This window comes from Myotis brandtii, unplaced genomic scaffold (genome assembly GCF_000412655.1).
Source record: "Myotis brandtii unplaced genomic scaffold, ASM41265v1 scaffold447, whole genome shotgun sequence".
NCBI lineage: Eukaryota > Metazoa > Chordata > Mammalia > Chiroptera > Vespertilionidae > Myotis > Myotis brandtii.
Window position 1 is genome coordinate 449,507 of NW_005367108.1, and position 15,733 is coordinate 465,239.

Sequence of the window (15,733 nt, forward strand, 5' to 3'; positions counted from 1 at the left end):
CCTTCTTAGTAGGTATCTTCTTTCTCAGGGCCCACAATATATAATTTTTATACCCTGTTTCTCATCAACCTTTTTTTTTTTTTTTTAATATTTCTTTATTGATTTCAGAGAGGAAGGGAGAAGGAGAGAAAGATAGAAACATCAATGATGAGAGAGAATCATTGACTGGCTGCCTCCTGCACACTCCCCACTGGGGAATGAGCCCGCAACCCAGGCATGTGCCCTTGGCCGGAATCGAACCTGGGACCCTTCAGTCCACAGGCTGACGCTCTATCCACTGAGCCAAGCTGGCTAGGGCTCTCATCAACCTTTTACCAATGAATTTTAATATCCAACTAGACGCCTGGTGCATGAATTCATGCACAGATGGGGTCCCTCGGCCTGGCCAGCGATCGGGGCTGATCCGGGGGGAGGTTGGCTGTGGGAGCGCACTGACCACCAGGGGCAGCTCCTGCATTGAGTGTCTTCCCCCTGGTGGTTAGTGCACGTCCTAGCAACCAGTCGTTTGGTTGCTTAGGCTTTTTTATGTATAGATGCTGAATCTTTCCTGCAACAGTTATTAATTTGATGGCCACTAAATGATAGCTTTAAAATATCTCCATCTGCCATTCCTATGTTTATTAGGTGGAATTCTCCAAATGAATACTTTTTTCCTTCTCTCTCTTTATATAATCAATCATTTATTTCTGTATGAATACATGGTATCTCATTTATTGGGAGATAATTTGTTGGTAGTACTATTTATTTAGATAGCTAAAGTGTCCCAGATTTATACAGTGGCAGCTGGATTCCTTCAAACTGGATCCAGTGTCCTTTTTTCCATATGCCCTACTTTTTTTTTTTTTTGAGTACATCTTTGCTTTCTGGCAAAAGAAGATTTTTCAGGCTCATTTTTACTTTATTTGTCCAGTCCTGAAATCAGCTGCTTATTCAAGGAATCTTATTAGATCGGGTATTCACACTGATACCTCCAGTTCAATGGAACACTACAGGTGTTATTCTAATCTTCCTTCGCTTCTAAATCTGTAAGACTTTAGCAGTGAGAAAACCATTTTTATCTTCTGTCCAGACTAAACTCTCCATATCAGCAACAAGGCTTTCTATCTTTCATGTGTTCACTGGAGCATAGTGTGCTATACTTTGAAGTGACTGCAGCAAGATAATATTTTTCTTTTTAAATAAAATATGTTTTTATTTTTATTTTTTTAGAGAGAGAAAGAGGGAGGGAGGGAGGAAGGGGGGAGAGAGAGGGAGAGAGAGAGAGAGAGAGAGAGAGAGAGAGAGAGACATCGATGTGAGAGAGAAACATCTATCGGTTGCCTCCGTAGGCACCCTGACCGGGAACCGAATTCACAACCTGGGCATTTGCCCAGGAATCGACGTATGAGACGATGCTCAACTAACTGAGCCACAATGGCCAGGCCAATATTTTTCTTAATTACAAAAAGAATACTTGCTTATTGTAAAATGAATGAAGACAAAAATGAGTTCTTTAAGTAAACAAGTAGTAAATATGTGAGTAGCAGGGTACAGGTCAGTTAGACCTGGATTTGTATCTGGGCACCTCAGTTTGCTTGCTGTAGGGCCTCAAACAAGATTTACCTAGCTCAGTGATTCACTCTTCTTTATCTGTAAGTGAAAGAACAATATCTACCCCCAGATGGTTGATGTGAGGATTAAATGAGATAACATACGTAAAATGTGTTATCGCAACTACATTATAAATATAAATACAGTTATAAAAAGTGGAAAATCCCTCCTACTCCCCACATCTTCCAAAGATGTATAGAATAGTCTGTAGACGTCCTATATGAAAAAGGTATATTGCAGTTGTCTGTAATTACGTTGATTCAGATGTCATCAATCTCATTGGAGAATGTCATTAGTTTTTTGCTAAACGAATGGTTTTGTGTTAAAGTTCTGTGGTCTGCTTTAAAATCACCTGTGGGCTTTGTCAAACTACAGGCACCTAGGGCTCCCCCCGTCCCCCCCTTGAGAATTCTGACTCAGTTAATGTTGGGTAGATCTAGGTTTATTTGAAAAAATTCTTAGGTGAGTTGTGAATCTGAATTGTAATGAGCTAAAAGCTAACTGGAGAGACAGTAGGATTTGAATTTGTGGGATGTTATCAAACTTATGGGAAGGGAAAACAGGTAAGAAGTGGCATAATTTTCAAACTGAGGACCTATTCTGGGAGGTGAGGCTTCTGGGTTCAGGTTCATTGTTGACTAAACAGGTTAATCAATAATCTTAGTTTACTTGTTAATACCTATATAGAACTGATCAGTGGAAGGAATGCTTATAACTTATTGATGAGTTCCTTTTGTGTATTTTGTGATTTGTTTGCTATTGGCATTTGTGGAACATCTTTGTATTAGAAATCTGCTCTTGAGCCCAAAGAATACCTTTTTCCTTTCCTAAACGCCCTGTAATAAGGGTAGCTTAACTCTGTGGTCCTGTGATTGCATCATAATCTTTACTCTCAACTCAGTATGTCAGCAGTTTTTCTCACCTGATTTTAGTTCTTAATTGCTGACAATTTTCTACAGACATAATTTATTGTGCTTTGACTGATTGCATTTCATAGATGTGTGTTTTTACAATTTGAAGGCCAGACACTCCACTAGCAGAAAGATTCTGACTTGCTTTATTCCAGGGGTCTGGAACCAAACCGGCAGTATCTCTGAAGTATGCCTGGTTTTATTTTACAACTAGGTTAAGTTTACCCAGTAAAGAAACTACTGTGGTTGTTGTATTATGAAAAACACATTGTTTTGCTCTCTTGTAACTTGTGAATTACATAAATACAAGTCATTCTTTATCTACAGTTAACTTTCCTGGAAAGTGCCTTTTGTTGTTTTGAACAATAGAAGTCAGAGTCTTAGGAATAGTGATAACACTAGGAAATTTGTTTTAGTGCTTCCTGATTTTTGAACTAGGTACTGTGAAGCAGGCTCTTTGTCATGCTGAGTAGGAAATCAGGAAATGGTTTTCTTTTGGATTTAAAAAACATAACCAAACATTTGAAATATTGCTTTCAACAACCTTACTAAAATGATTTCCTGTACCGAATTATCTTTACCTAATTTGAAGCGCTTGTGGGAGTGGATGTAACAGCAACAATGTGCATACAGTTCTGTAGAACCTGCATCTGGGTGGTAATGGATTTGTGCCCGTTTGATGGGCCAATATTGATTTAAATGAAAAAAATAATACTACATATGCACAGATACACAGGTAGGTCATCGGTACACAGGCAAAGATATTTTGCTCTGAGTATATGTTTTCTTGTTTTGTTTAGTAGATGTTGATGTAAGAAACATCCAAACCTATAGAGAATTTTTATGAGTTTGAGCCAAACTGATGACTATTGCTGGGAAGTAAAACCTCAACTGATTGAAAAAATGCTCTGGAAAATGGCAGATTTCCAGCTTATTTTATACATTAGAATCAAAGGAGGAGCCTTAAAGAAGTTTACATGAAATCCACTGGTGGTAGATTTAGGGGACAGGAGAAAGCAAAGCAGAGAAATCTTTGGGATTGGATAAAAGGCTAAATCGAGAAACACATACTTCTGTTACTTTGGTGGGTACAGGTTAGTTAATTAACATTTATAGCACATAGAGAGATGGTGTGTGGAGAATGAGATAATGATGAGGGGTTTGTTCTGTGGTCTTGTGCTCTGGTGCAGTGGTTGTGCCTTGAGGGGTCTGGAAATGAAGATTACGCTTACATTTTAAAGGCATGTTACTCTTGCATTTAAAGATATGTTATGGAGGGATAAAAAAAACTGGTACATTTATACAATGGAATACTATGTAGCTATAAAAAAGAAGGATCTATTACCCTTTGAGACAGCATGGACGGACCTGTAGATTATTATGCTAAGTGAAATAAGCCAGTCAGAGAAAGACAAACTATCACTTGATCTCACTTATATGTGAAATCTAATGAACAAAATAAACTGATGAATAAAATAGAACCAGTGGCATGGAAACATGGCCCAGACTGACGAATCTCAGAGGGAAGCGGGAGAGGGAGGCGGGAAGAGATTAACTAAAGAACTTATATGCATTTATGCATTATCTATGGATATAGACAGTAGGATGGTGAAGGACTGGGGTGGAGTGGGAACAGGATGGAGGCTGATCAATGGGGCAAAAAGGGGACAACTATAATACTCTCAACAATAAAGATTAAAATAATAATAATAAAAAATAAAAGAAAAAAGTAAAGGCATATTGTGTTAGATGCAAAAAGACAATAGACAGGCTCACAAGGTAAAGATTGACCTCTGAGAAGGAACCTACAGGCCTATGATGTGACTACCTGCCATGACCCACTTAGTTAGGAATTGTTATGTTCAGACCATTCTTTATGGTAACTTTTGGTTTCCAAGATTGTAAGGCCCACCAATCAGGCCTTCCCTGAGCTAGTCACGTTTAGTATGTGGTCACTTTTTCGTCCACATAAATGCTTTAATTATGAATATAGAGGTGGCTTTAGGTTTTGGAGTAGTATTGCCATGTGCTTTTAATTCATCATTGTCCATGGTTTCAGTGGAGCAGTAGTAATGTGGATAATCTAAAAGTAATTTATGCATGATGTGCCTGTGTACTGTGTTCCTTGAGTTAGTATCATAGGCATTTTTTTCATAATGACTAAGACATTGAACGTGAGAGCTTTAGAGTTAGCGTTGCTTTGATTTGAATTCAAGTTTTACTCAACGTGGATGACTTTGGACAAATTACCTAAGCTTGTGCTTTGGTTTCTTCATGTACAAAATGGGAATAATAGTAGTACCTACTTCACAGGATTGTTATGAAGATTAACTATGTTAAGGTACATAATAGGTTTAACCTGGCACACATTAAAAATTCAGTAAATGTTAGCTATTATAATTATTTAAAATATTCAAGTTAGTTGGTTGCATTTGGGAACATCTGGAAAGTGTCTAGCTTCTCTTTTGCCCCATTTCCCTTTGTATCTTTCAGATGCAATGCATAACAGCAGTCCAGATGGAAGCAGCAATTCCTTTATTTCTTCCCTTCTGTTTTCCTTCTCTTGTCCATGGATTATTTTACCTTTGTTCAATTCAGTTTAGTTTAGTTTTGCTTTTGTATGAAAAAAGTTATACACCTTTGTTGAAAGGCATTCACACCTAAATAGAGAGCTATCCCAAATCCATTATAGGAAATTTCAATATCAGAGTGTTTTAGTTTTAAGAGAAGAAAAGTCAGTAGGATGGTTGCTATATCAAAAAACTCTTCAAAGTAAGGTCCTGTAATAATTTGCCTTTGTGATAAGGAATGTTAGAAGAGACGGCTCTGCAAAGTAGAGGAGATGATAGAGGGCATTGGTATGTTGAGAAGATGAAGGGAGAATGTAGTATATGCAGAATTTCTGAATGGCAACTCTATCTCACTTGACTTCTCAGCTCACCACTTGGACATTTGAATTATTTGCCATTTTACCTTTCCAGGATCAGGCTTATTTTAAGCGCTTGAGTGGCTAGCAGATTAATAATTCTACTTTCCATTTATGAGCAAACATTATTTTTGATTAGAGAAAGAGTGAAGAGTAGGGCATCAGCCATGATCTAAATTATAAATTTCTAACTGTGTACAGTATTTTGAAAATTTTTTCCCCTCTTTGCTGGGAGAAGACACTACTTAAACCTTATACTCCTAGGAGATGTACCTTTGCGGCCATGGGAATATTAAGGTGTGGATGTCTGTGTTGCTCACCATTGGAAAAGATATATCATGAGGGAGGTCAAGGCTAGAGAGGTAAATTTGAGAATTATCCATTTAGGGGGGCTAATTGAAGCTAATTGGCAAGCTCTAGTAAGTGAAGACAGAGAAAGAAGAGGGCAAAGGACAAACCCACGAAGGAACAACTGTATTTAAAGAGTGGTGGAACGAACCAGAGAAAGAGCTATTGGGATGGAGAACCGAGAGAATGGGCCAGTAAAAAATATAAAATACATAACCCTGGTTGGGTAGCGCAGTTGGTTAGAGCATCATCCTAATATATCAAGGTTTCGGGTTCCATCCCCGGTCAGGGCACATAGAAGAATCAATAAATGAATGCATGAATAAATGGAACTGTAGTAGGCAGTTAGATAGACATAGCAGAGCAAGGATGATGTGCCAACAAAGCACAATGGGAGAATAAGTCAAGGAAATAGGTGAAACACCAGAAAGTTCAGTTTTATGGAAAATAAAGGGAAACACTGAGAGTTTGTAGAAAGAAGTGATCAGTGATATAATTCATTTATTTAACAGATATTTAAAGAGAACTTATAGTGTGCCAGACACTGTGCTGGGTACTGGTGATACAGTGGTGATCCAAGCAGACAAGGTCCTGCCCTCAAGGATTAGGTTTTGGTAGGGAAGGTAGGTAACAAATAAATAAATGAAAAGATACTATAAAGAAAATCAATAGATCAATGCCAGAAAGTGTCTTTTAGTACATATAGACCCAGGGCAAAGCCCTGAGAGTGAAAATCTACCTCTGTAAATGGAAGGCAGGGAAAGTCCGGAGAAAGAGGCTGGTCACTTCAGTAATTAATAGAATTTATTAAGGGAACTTACATATGAGACATGTCTTGGGCAGCTGCAAGATGCAGTGGATCCCCACACTGCTTGGCAGGTGCCAAAGAATTATATAGGGTACAGGGGGAATAACACAGGTACTAGTACATAATGCTACAAGGCACAGGAATTACTTTACATGCTTGACTAGGTCAGGACAACAGCCTATTCCAGGAATCAGCACATATCAGCAGGCAAGGGAAGGGTGCTGATTAATGTCAGAATGAACATCGGTTACCATCAGACAATCTCTGGGGGTTTGTGGAAAGCAACCTCCATTCTGGACTAGGTCCAGCTTGCAGGACAGGCGGTGGTCTCGCCATGGAACACTCTTTCCATAGTGTCAGGGCATAAGAAAGGCTACTTTAATGGGAATGCCAAGAAAGTTAAGGTCTGAAGGATGAGAGTCAAGTAGAGAAAACCTGAAGGGGATACATTCTTTTGAATCAGTGTTGAAATATTGGTTTCCATTAGAACATTTGTTTTCATTTACAGCTGTTTATATATAAATTGGTAGCACTAGCATTATTAGATTAAGTATAGTCAGTTTCCAAATGACTTTTAAAAAACATTTTGTTTAGACCCTGTATTTTTGAGCTTTTAATATTCAAACATATATAAAAGAGAGTGTAGTATATAATAAACCCTCATGCATCCTCATCATTTTAGTGTCAACAACAGTTCACAACTAATCTTATTTCATCTATATCTCCAAACACTCTCACCATCCTCATCCTGTTTATTTTAAAGCCAATTCCAGATAAATTGTTTCCTCTATAAATGTCTTGGTATATACTTCTATATTTTAGTGTTTTGATTTATTTCCTCTTAGAACATATAAATAGATAACCATATATCTGGATTGTTTATTATTAGTGCCCCTTTTCACTTAAAAGAGTGTCCCTCTTTCTTTGGACCTTAAATTCTATGGTTACCTTATTTATATAAGGGAGGCCTCTTCATAGTGGACAGTAAATAAATTCTTTAATAGACCCTTCAGTATTGAATATTTTTCTAATAGCATGTCACTTTTTTACTTTCTATCAGGACAGCAAGCCCTGGAGTTCACTATATCAAGAAATTATATGCCAAAATATAATGCCATATGAGTCAGAGAAAAGAAGGATCCTAAACATATGGTAAGGAGGGAATGAATTAGCTGGACTGCCTGGATTATGCCTTCCTTTTTTCCTCTAATCCACTCTGTCTTTGTTATGATTTCTTCATAAATGCAGAAAATATTCTTTTGAAAACAAAAAGATTTTAACATTGGAATGAGAAGGATAATGCTTTAGAAATATTAACCTCCACTCCTTTGGGATATTTGGTCAGCTGTTCATTATCCAAGTTTAGATCATCCAGATTTAGCTTTTCCATGATCTATATTTTTGTTGTTGTTGTCTTTATCTCTTGTTCTACATCCTCAAGCCTTAATATTGTCATCAACTTTTATTTTTATTTAAAGGGAGAGAAGACTGTCAAACCCTTAATAGTTATACATCTTGAACAAAGGTAGAAGCTATAAAGAGTGATTATCTGTGAAGCACTATTTTATACTGTCTTGTAGTAGTACCCTTGCTATTTGTTTGTCTTATCTCTTAGTTAAAGGAAGTTCTATGAGATCAAGGAATTCTTTACGTTTTAAAATCTCCCATAGTTATACTTAGCATGCTTTAGACATGTTAAGAGTATGGGGTATAAACACTTTCTGGAGGGAATCAGTGAATTAAATCGGGAGTATTCATTGGCATAGCATATTATGAATTCAGTTCTAGATATGTTGAGTTTGAGGTGAAACTAAATGAAGAGCTTTGGTAGCCTGTGATAGTAAAGTTTGGTAAGAGAACAGGATTGGGAATGTTGTTTCAAGATTTATTAGGCCAAAGTACCCTCACATCCTCTATCATTTATTTTCATAGCAACACAATGTATTGTTATCTCCATACACTTATCTCCATTTTGGGAGATTAGAAAGCTGAGGCATAAGGTCTGAGCAAATCTGTCTCCAAAGGATAAGAAATAATGCCTCTCATTTCTAAGTATAATGTTCTTTTTAAAAGCCAAGTTACTATTTATATTTTAAGAAGGAGCACATGATGTCTATTAACAGATGATAAAAGAGAAGCAAGCTGGGAAATATATTTTGTATCAGGATTACTGCATCTACTGCTGGGCAAAGCTCAGAGGAGTTCTCTTCAACTCTTTTCATCTCTGAATATAACAAACTGAGTTTCTTAATAGATTTTTTTTTAAGTAGCTCTAAAGGGGACTTTCATGTTAAGAATGAACATAGCTACCCATGGTTGGATAAGAAGATGTTTCTCCTCAACTAAAGGCGATTTCTAAGTCTAGAATAACAAAATGTTGAAAGTATCTTGGCCCTCTGTTGAATGTAGTTCATCATCATTTTATTTATTTAAAAAATATTTTTATTGATTTCAGAGAGGGAGGAGAAAGAGATAGAAACATCAATGAGATCATCATTTTATAGGGCTCTAATGCTGCTCTATATCCAGTTAAATAAGAAGGGTGTATGTTTGTGTGTAAAAAGATTTAAGGATTTTCTAGAAGTGTACTGAGGGCGGGCAGGGTTGTTGAACATAATCTCTTCAAGACTGACACAGTTCTCTTTTTTTTTTTTGCAGGCCTGATTGTTGGCAATGACATCGACAACAGGCTGGCATTTATTTCTGTCCTAACCAGCTACTTTATAACTGTGAATAGTAACTATGCATATTTGTTGGTCAGCCAAACCAAGGAACAAGAGCTATGGCTGTTGAAAAAGTCTGTCTGATTCCAGGTTATTTTTCCTGGGTTTCATCATCAGGGACCTCCTTTTCATCTCAACAGTGTGGTACCTTTTACCATTTGATAAAGATTAAGGACATGTTCTTTGGTCAACAGCCAGAACTTAAAATCTGCTGGAATAGAGTCAGAGACCATTTCAACTACAGCTGAGGAAAATGAAATTTCCTTTTTATTTGGTGCCTTGTACAGGGAGCACACTAACTCTTATGGAAACGTGTGAGTAAAAAGAGATTGAGTTTTGTCTACTAGAAACTCATGGTTATGGCGAGTGACCCAACGTGATCAGAGAGGGCAAGAGCCACAAAGGAACTCATGACAGGCTATACCATGTTGCGGAATGGGGGTGTGGGGAATGGAGGTCAAACCTGTATGTTACGGTGGTCCAACCGTATCCGACTCACATGGCTCAGTTTTACGCTCTTCATCATTCTGGTTTTCTTCCCCCTCATTGCTCACTATTATCTCACCACTCTGGATGAGGCTGATGAGGCCGGCAAGAGGATTTTTGGTCCACGGGCTGGTAATGAGCTGTGCGAGGTAAAGCACGTGCTGGATCTTTGCCGAATCCGTGAGTCTGTAAGTGAAGAGCTGTTGCAGCTGGAAGCCAAGCGGCAAGAGCTGAACAGTGAAATTGCCAAGCTGAACCTGAAGATTGAAGCCTGTAAGAAGAGTATTGAGAATGCCAAGCAGGACCTGCTTCAACTTAAGAATGTCATTAGCCAGACTGAGCACTCTTACAAAGAGCTGATGGCCCAAAATCAGCCCAAACTTTCTCTGCCCATCCGATTGCTCCCAGAGAAGGACGATGCTGGCCTTCCTCCCCCGAAGGTCATCCGGGGTTGTCGGCTACACAATTGTTTTGATTATTCTCGCTGCCCTCTCACCTCTGGTTTTCCAGTCTATGTTTATGACAGTGACCAGTTTGCCTTTGGCAGCTACCTGGATCCCTTGGTCAAGCAGGCTTTTCAGGCTACAGTACGAGCCAACATCTATGTTACAGAAAATGCGGATATTGCCTGCCTCTATGTGATATTAGTGGGAGAGATGCAGGAGCCAGTAGTGCTGCGGCCTGCTGAACTTGAGAAGCAGTTGTATTCTCTACCACATTGGCGGACAGATGGACACAACCATGTCATCATCAATCTATCACGGAAGTCAGATACACAGAACTTACTATATAATGTCAGTACTGGCCGTGCCATGGTGGCCCAGTCCACTTTCTATGCTGCCCAGTACAGACCTGGCTTTGACTTGGTAGTATCACCACTAGTCCATGCCATGTCAGAGCCCAACTTCATGGAAATCCCACCACAGGTGCCAGTTAAACGGAAATATCTCTTCACCTTCCAGGGTGAGAAGATTGAATCACTAAGATCTAGCCTTCAGGAGGCCCGATCCTTTGAAGAAGAAATGGAAGGTGACCCCCCAGCTGACTATGATGATCGTATCATTGCCACCCTAAAAGCTGTACAGGACAGCAAGCTAGATCAGGTCCTGGTAGAATTTACCTGCAAAAACCAGCCTAAACCCAGTCTGCCTACTGAGTGGGCACTGTGTGGGGAGCGGGAGGACCGCTTAGAATTACTGAAGCTTTCCACCTTTGCCCTCATTATCACTCCTGGGGACCCTCACTTGGTTATTTCATCCGGATGTGCAACACGGCTCTTCGAAGCTCTGGAAGTTGGTGCTGTCCCAGTTGTGCTGGGGGAGCAAGTCCAGCTTCCTTACCATGACATGCTGCAGTGGAATGAGGCAGCCCTGGTGGTGCCCAAGCCACGTGTTACTGAGGTTCACTTCCTGTTACGAAGTCTTTCTGATAGTGATCTACTGGCTATGAGGCGGCAAGGCCGCTTTCTCTGGGAGACTTACTTCTCAACCGCTGACAGTATTTTCAGTACCGTGCTGGCTATGATTAGGACTCGAATACAGATCCCAGCTGCTCCCATCCGGGAAGAGGCAGCAGCTGAGATCCCCCATCGTTCAGGCAAGGCGGCTGGAACAGACCCCAACATGGCTGACAATGGGGACCTGGACCTGGGGCCAGTAGAAACTGAGCCGCCTTATGCCTCGCCCAAATACCTCCGCAACTTTACCTTGACCGTCACTGACTTCTACCGCAGCTGGAACTCTGCTCCAGGGCCTTTCCATCTTTTCCCCCACACACCCTTTGACCCTGTGTTACCCTCAGAGGCCAAATTCTTGGGCTCAGGGACTGGATTTCGGCCGATTGGTGGTGGAGCTGGGGGTTCTGGCAAGGAGTTTCAGGCAGCACTTGGAGGCAATGTTCCACGGGAGCAGTTCACAGTTGTGATGTTGACTTACGAGCGGGAGGAAGTGCTTATGAACTCTTTAGAGAGATTGAACGGCCTCCCTTACCTGAACAAGGTAGTGGTGGTGTGGAATTCTCCCAAACTACCATCAGAAGACCTTCTGTGGCCTGACATTGGCGTCCCCATCATGGTAATAGAAAATGAGGAGTTTGTTTTATTGCATGAGATAGTGTTTAACTTCTAATCTCTTTTCTAAATGCATGTATAATATATATACACCTTTTTAACCTATACAGATTTTTCCTCCCCATGATATTTCTACTTGCTTCTTTTTCAGTCTTTTCAGGCCTTGCCAGTTCCATCTCTGCTACTCCTTAAATCTTCTAAGACTCTCCAAAACTAAAATTGATACTGGCCTCATGAAGGTTTATGAAACCCCTTCAGTTACCCCATAGATTTCTATATCATAACAAAGACGATGAGATTGATGATGAAAAGCTAACCTTTAAGAAGCACTTGTGATCTTGGCAATGTAATTTAGCATTTATAGAACTTATTGCTATTTCATTTCATATCTGTGGAAGCTGAGGCTTAGAGAGATTAATTATTTTGCTCAAAGTCATGATTTGTAATGGAGGGGCTGAGCTTTAGTATGTCTGACTCCAGAAGTTACAGTTTTAGTCACCTCCCAAAGGATTTAGGAAGACCTGTGTCATTTATCAGGATATTATAGAAGTCTTTTGGAAGACGAGTCAGGGTTTATTTGGGAGTTGGCAATCCTGAACCTTTCCCGTAGTCTCTTGTAGGTTCTTTCTCATTCTTTATTTTATTTGTCATGGTTAGGATGCTGTATTTTACAGGAAAAATATAGCCAAATATGCAGGATTGGATTTTACTTCCGAGTACTTTGTTTATCCACCTTCTGATGTAAATTTGACAATCTAGAAGATTACCCATTTCTCTTAAATGCGAGGCCTTAGAGTAGGTCATGTAAATGTCCAACTACTTATTCTGCAGCATAGGTGCTTTCAAGAAAAAAGGTAGTAAAGACAGGCAGAAGATTTGATCAGGCATGTGTTGCTAGACGGGTAAGAAAATTAATGTAATTTTTAGGAAGAATTTGGCAGGGAAATGTTTGGGCCAGACCAGTTTTTAAAAAATTTATTTCATTGAGAACTAATTCATGTGAAATATGTTTTTTTCGAGTTCTTTTTTTTTTTTTTATTGTTTAAAGTATTACATGTCTCCTTTTTCCCCGATTGACCCCCCCCCCCCCCGCCGCTCCCACCCCCAGGACAAGCCCCCCACCGCTCCAGTGTCTGTGTCCATTGGTTACGTGAAATATTTTCTAAGCAGCAGCATGATATAATAGAAAAGTTTGAGTTTGGAAGTGCTATATAGACCTGGGATTAAATAGTCATTTTGTGATCTTTGATTAATTAACTTCTTTGACTTTAAGGTTAAAGAGGAATAGAAAATAATACAAGTACAGAGTCTAGAAAGATGCCCAATTATTGATTCCTACTTATTCTTTTATGTTGAAGGAGTATGGCTATTCTGCCTATATTTTGGACAGCTTTAACTCACTTTACTAATAAAGGCTTCTTGTGTCCTCTTTATAATTTCCCTTTGTTTCATAGCTGTTATTGCCTACTTTCTTCTGTACAAATCTTCTAAGTTTTCTCTCTTACTAGTACTACTGCTGCTACTTGCTTACTACTGCTGCTAATAGTTTCTCGTATTTTAATTGATTTTATAATCCGAGGCTATTCAAGACTGCATAGGGTTCTAAAAATTTTTTATTTCACCCTAGCCGATTTGGCTCAGTGGATAGAGCATCAGCCTGTGGACTGAAGGGTCCCGGGTTTGATTCCAGTCAAGGGCACGTACCTCAGTTGCAGGCTTCTCCCTAGCCTGGGCCCTGTCAGAGCACGTGCACGAGACAACCAATTGATGTGTCTCTCTCACGTCAGTGTTTCCTCTCTCTCTGTCTCTCCCTTTCCCACTCTCTAAAAGAATAACAACAAAGAAATTAAAATTTTTTATCCCAGAATTTATCTTGTATATCAAGAAAAGTGTTATAAATGGGGAGACTTCTTTATAGACTTGCACCCATTCACTTTTTTCTTTCTCAGTTACAACTTTTTGAATGTCATTGAAATTAAATAAAAATTGTTCTGTAAAAGGTAGATGCTGCTCAAACAGGACAATAAAGCAGCTTTTGTTTTCCATTTTTCCTGCGTTTTCTTTGAATTCGATAGGGATATAGAGAAGCTGATGCCACCCCGTTAACAATGACCGAAATTTGTCAGGGAACTTACCAGAACTAATCCTTTCTTTTAATTCTGGTGGGAAATAAGTAGTCCTCTTTGATTACTGGGCAGCTTATTGCAATAATACAGTGCCTAGTGGGAAAATGCCAGAAACTTTCTCAAGAAAGTTTTCAAACAAGAAAACAGTTTCAAACTAGAGAATTTTCACTCCATTCCATAAACGTTTTGTCTATGCTTTGTATTAAAGAGAGTGGGGTTTTGGGGCAGCATTTGACTTGCTGACCTCTTGGGAATAGAGCCAGCACTACCCAGGTATTAGGGTTAAGAGAGACTTGCAGCATTCTCTCCTGTGGAAAAAAGGTTCTGTTATGAGGCATCTCAGAGTGGTTTTTCTACCTGAGGCGCAGATGTACCCTATCCATTACATTATAGTTAGCAGGTCTTCTTTAAAATTAGCAGCGGGTGGTTCCCAGGCAGCCTCTCATATTTCAGTCTTTCAGGGAAAATGATTTAAAATGAGCATATTGGCTGCATGAATCAACCCAGGAACCCACATGCCATTTCAGAAAATGCTGAACAATTTGTGCTTCTCTTATGCTCAGATTCCCATCTAAGCACTTGGGACAAAAGCTAGATATTTGTTGGCAATAAATTTATTGAGCTCTAGGTGTTTGAGTAGAGGGAGATTGTCTTAGGGGTACCTACTGGGATTTATATATTAAAATTCTTCATTCTTTCCTATTATTTACATAACAAAGGGGGAAGTAAGTCAGATCTGGCTTGGAGTAAATATGTTATTCATGGACACCATTCCTGGTCCCTCCTGCCCCAAATGCTTTATGTAAAGACAATTTCAGTTCAAATGGGATAGGGCCTGGGCAAGGTGACAGAATTCCACCCAGAGAGATGGGGTAAGTGTCACCAGTTGAAGTAGATCTTTCATGTGAATGGTGTGGGGCTTCTGAGCAGAGGTGGTAATGGTGGGTGACTGCTCTTTCTCTGTCTCTTGCCTATTTTGTAAAGAGTTGAATCAGATTCCTAGCTCCTGGAGAGTAACAACAAAGAAAACTTGATGGAAGTCAAATGGAGAGTAGTATTGTGCCAAGGTTTTGAAGGCTAGTCTTGAAAAACACACATAAAAAACCCTTAATATCTGGGGATCACCACTTTCATGCACCTTTTTAAAAAATAAAGATATTCCACTGTTTCTAGGCCACCATTGTTTCTGATGCTATATAAGTAGTGTTTCAGATTTTTGTTTTTCTATATAATGTGTTGTTTTTCTCTGGTTGCTTTCAAGATTTTTTTTTCTTGTATTTGGTTTTTAACAGTGTGAGTGTGATGTACCTTAGCATAGTTTTCTTTGATTTTTATTCAGATTGGGGTTCACTAAGCTTGAATTTGTCCATTTATGTTTCTCATCATTTTTTGTTGAAATTTTATTATTTATTTAGATATTTTTTTCCTGCCCCATTCTTTCCCTCTTCTCCTTTGGGGGCTTCATTATATGTATATTAGACATTTTATATTGTTCCACAATTCTCAGTGGTTCTATTCATTTCTTTAAAATACTTTTTTTCTCTTTTTTAGTTTTGATAATTTCTATTAATCCATCATCCAGGGCACAGATTTTTGTGTCCACTGTTAATCTCATCAGGTAAGATAGTCCAGTAGATTTAAATTTCAAATACTGTATTTTGTAGTTCCCACATTTCCATGTTTTTAAAATAATAGTTTCTGTTTTTCTGCTGAGATTTCCTGTCTTTTTCCCATTCTGAGTATACTT

The 15,733-nt window shown here is 39.0% G+C and overlaps 1 protein-coding gene across 1 annotated transcript in view; it reads left to right on the forward strand.

Moving 5' to 3' along the window:
- The window catches only part of EXTL3 (exostosin-like glycosyltransferase 3), a 111,390-nt gene that overhangs the window by 68,057 nt on the left and 27,600 nt on the right, over nt 1–15,733 (forward strand). The window contains exons 2-3 of the mRNA XM_005874611.2: nt 7,644–7,735; nt 9,242–11,864. Of these exons, the coding sequence (XP_005874673.1) occupies nt 9,717–11,864 (2,148 nt within the window). The 5' untranslated portion in view covers nt 7,644–7,735; nt 9,242–9,716. The remainder of the gene's footprint in view (nt 1–7,643; nt 7,736–9,241; nt 11,865–15,733) is intronic.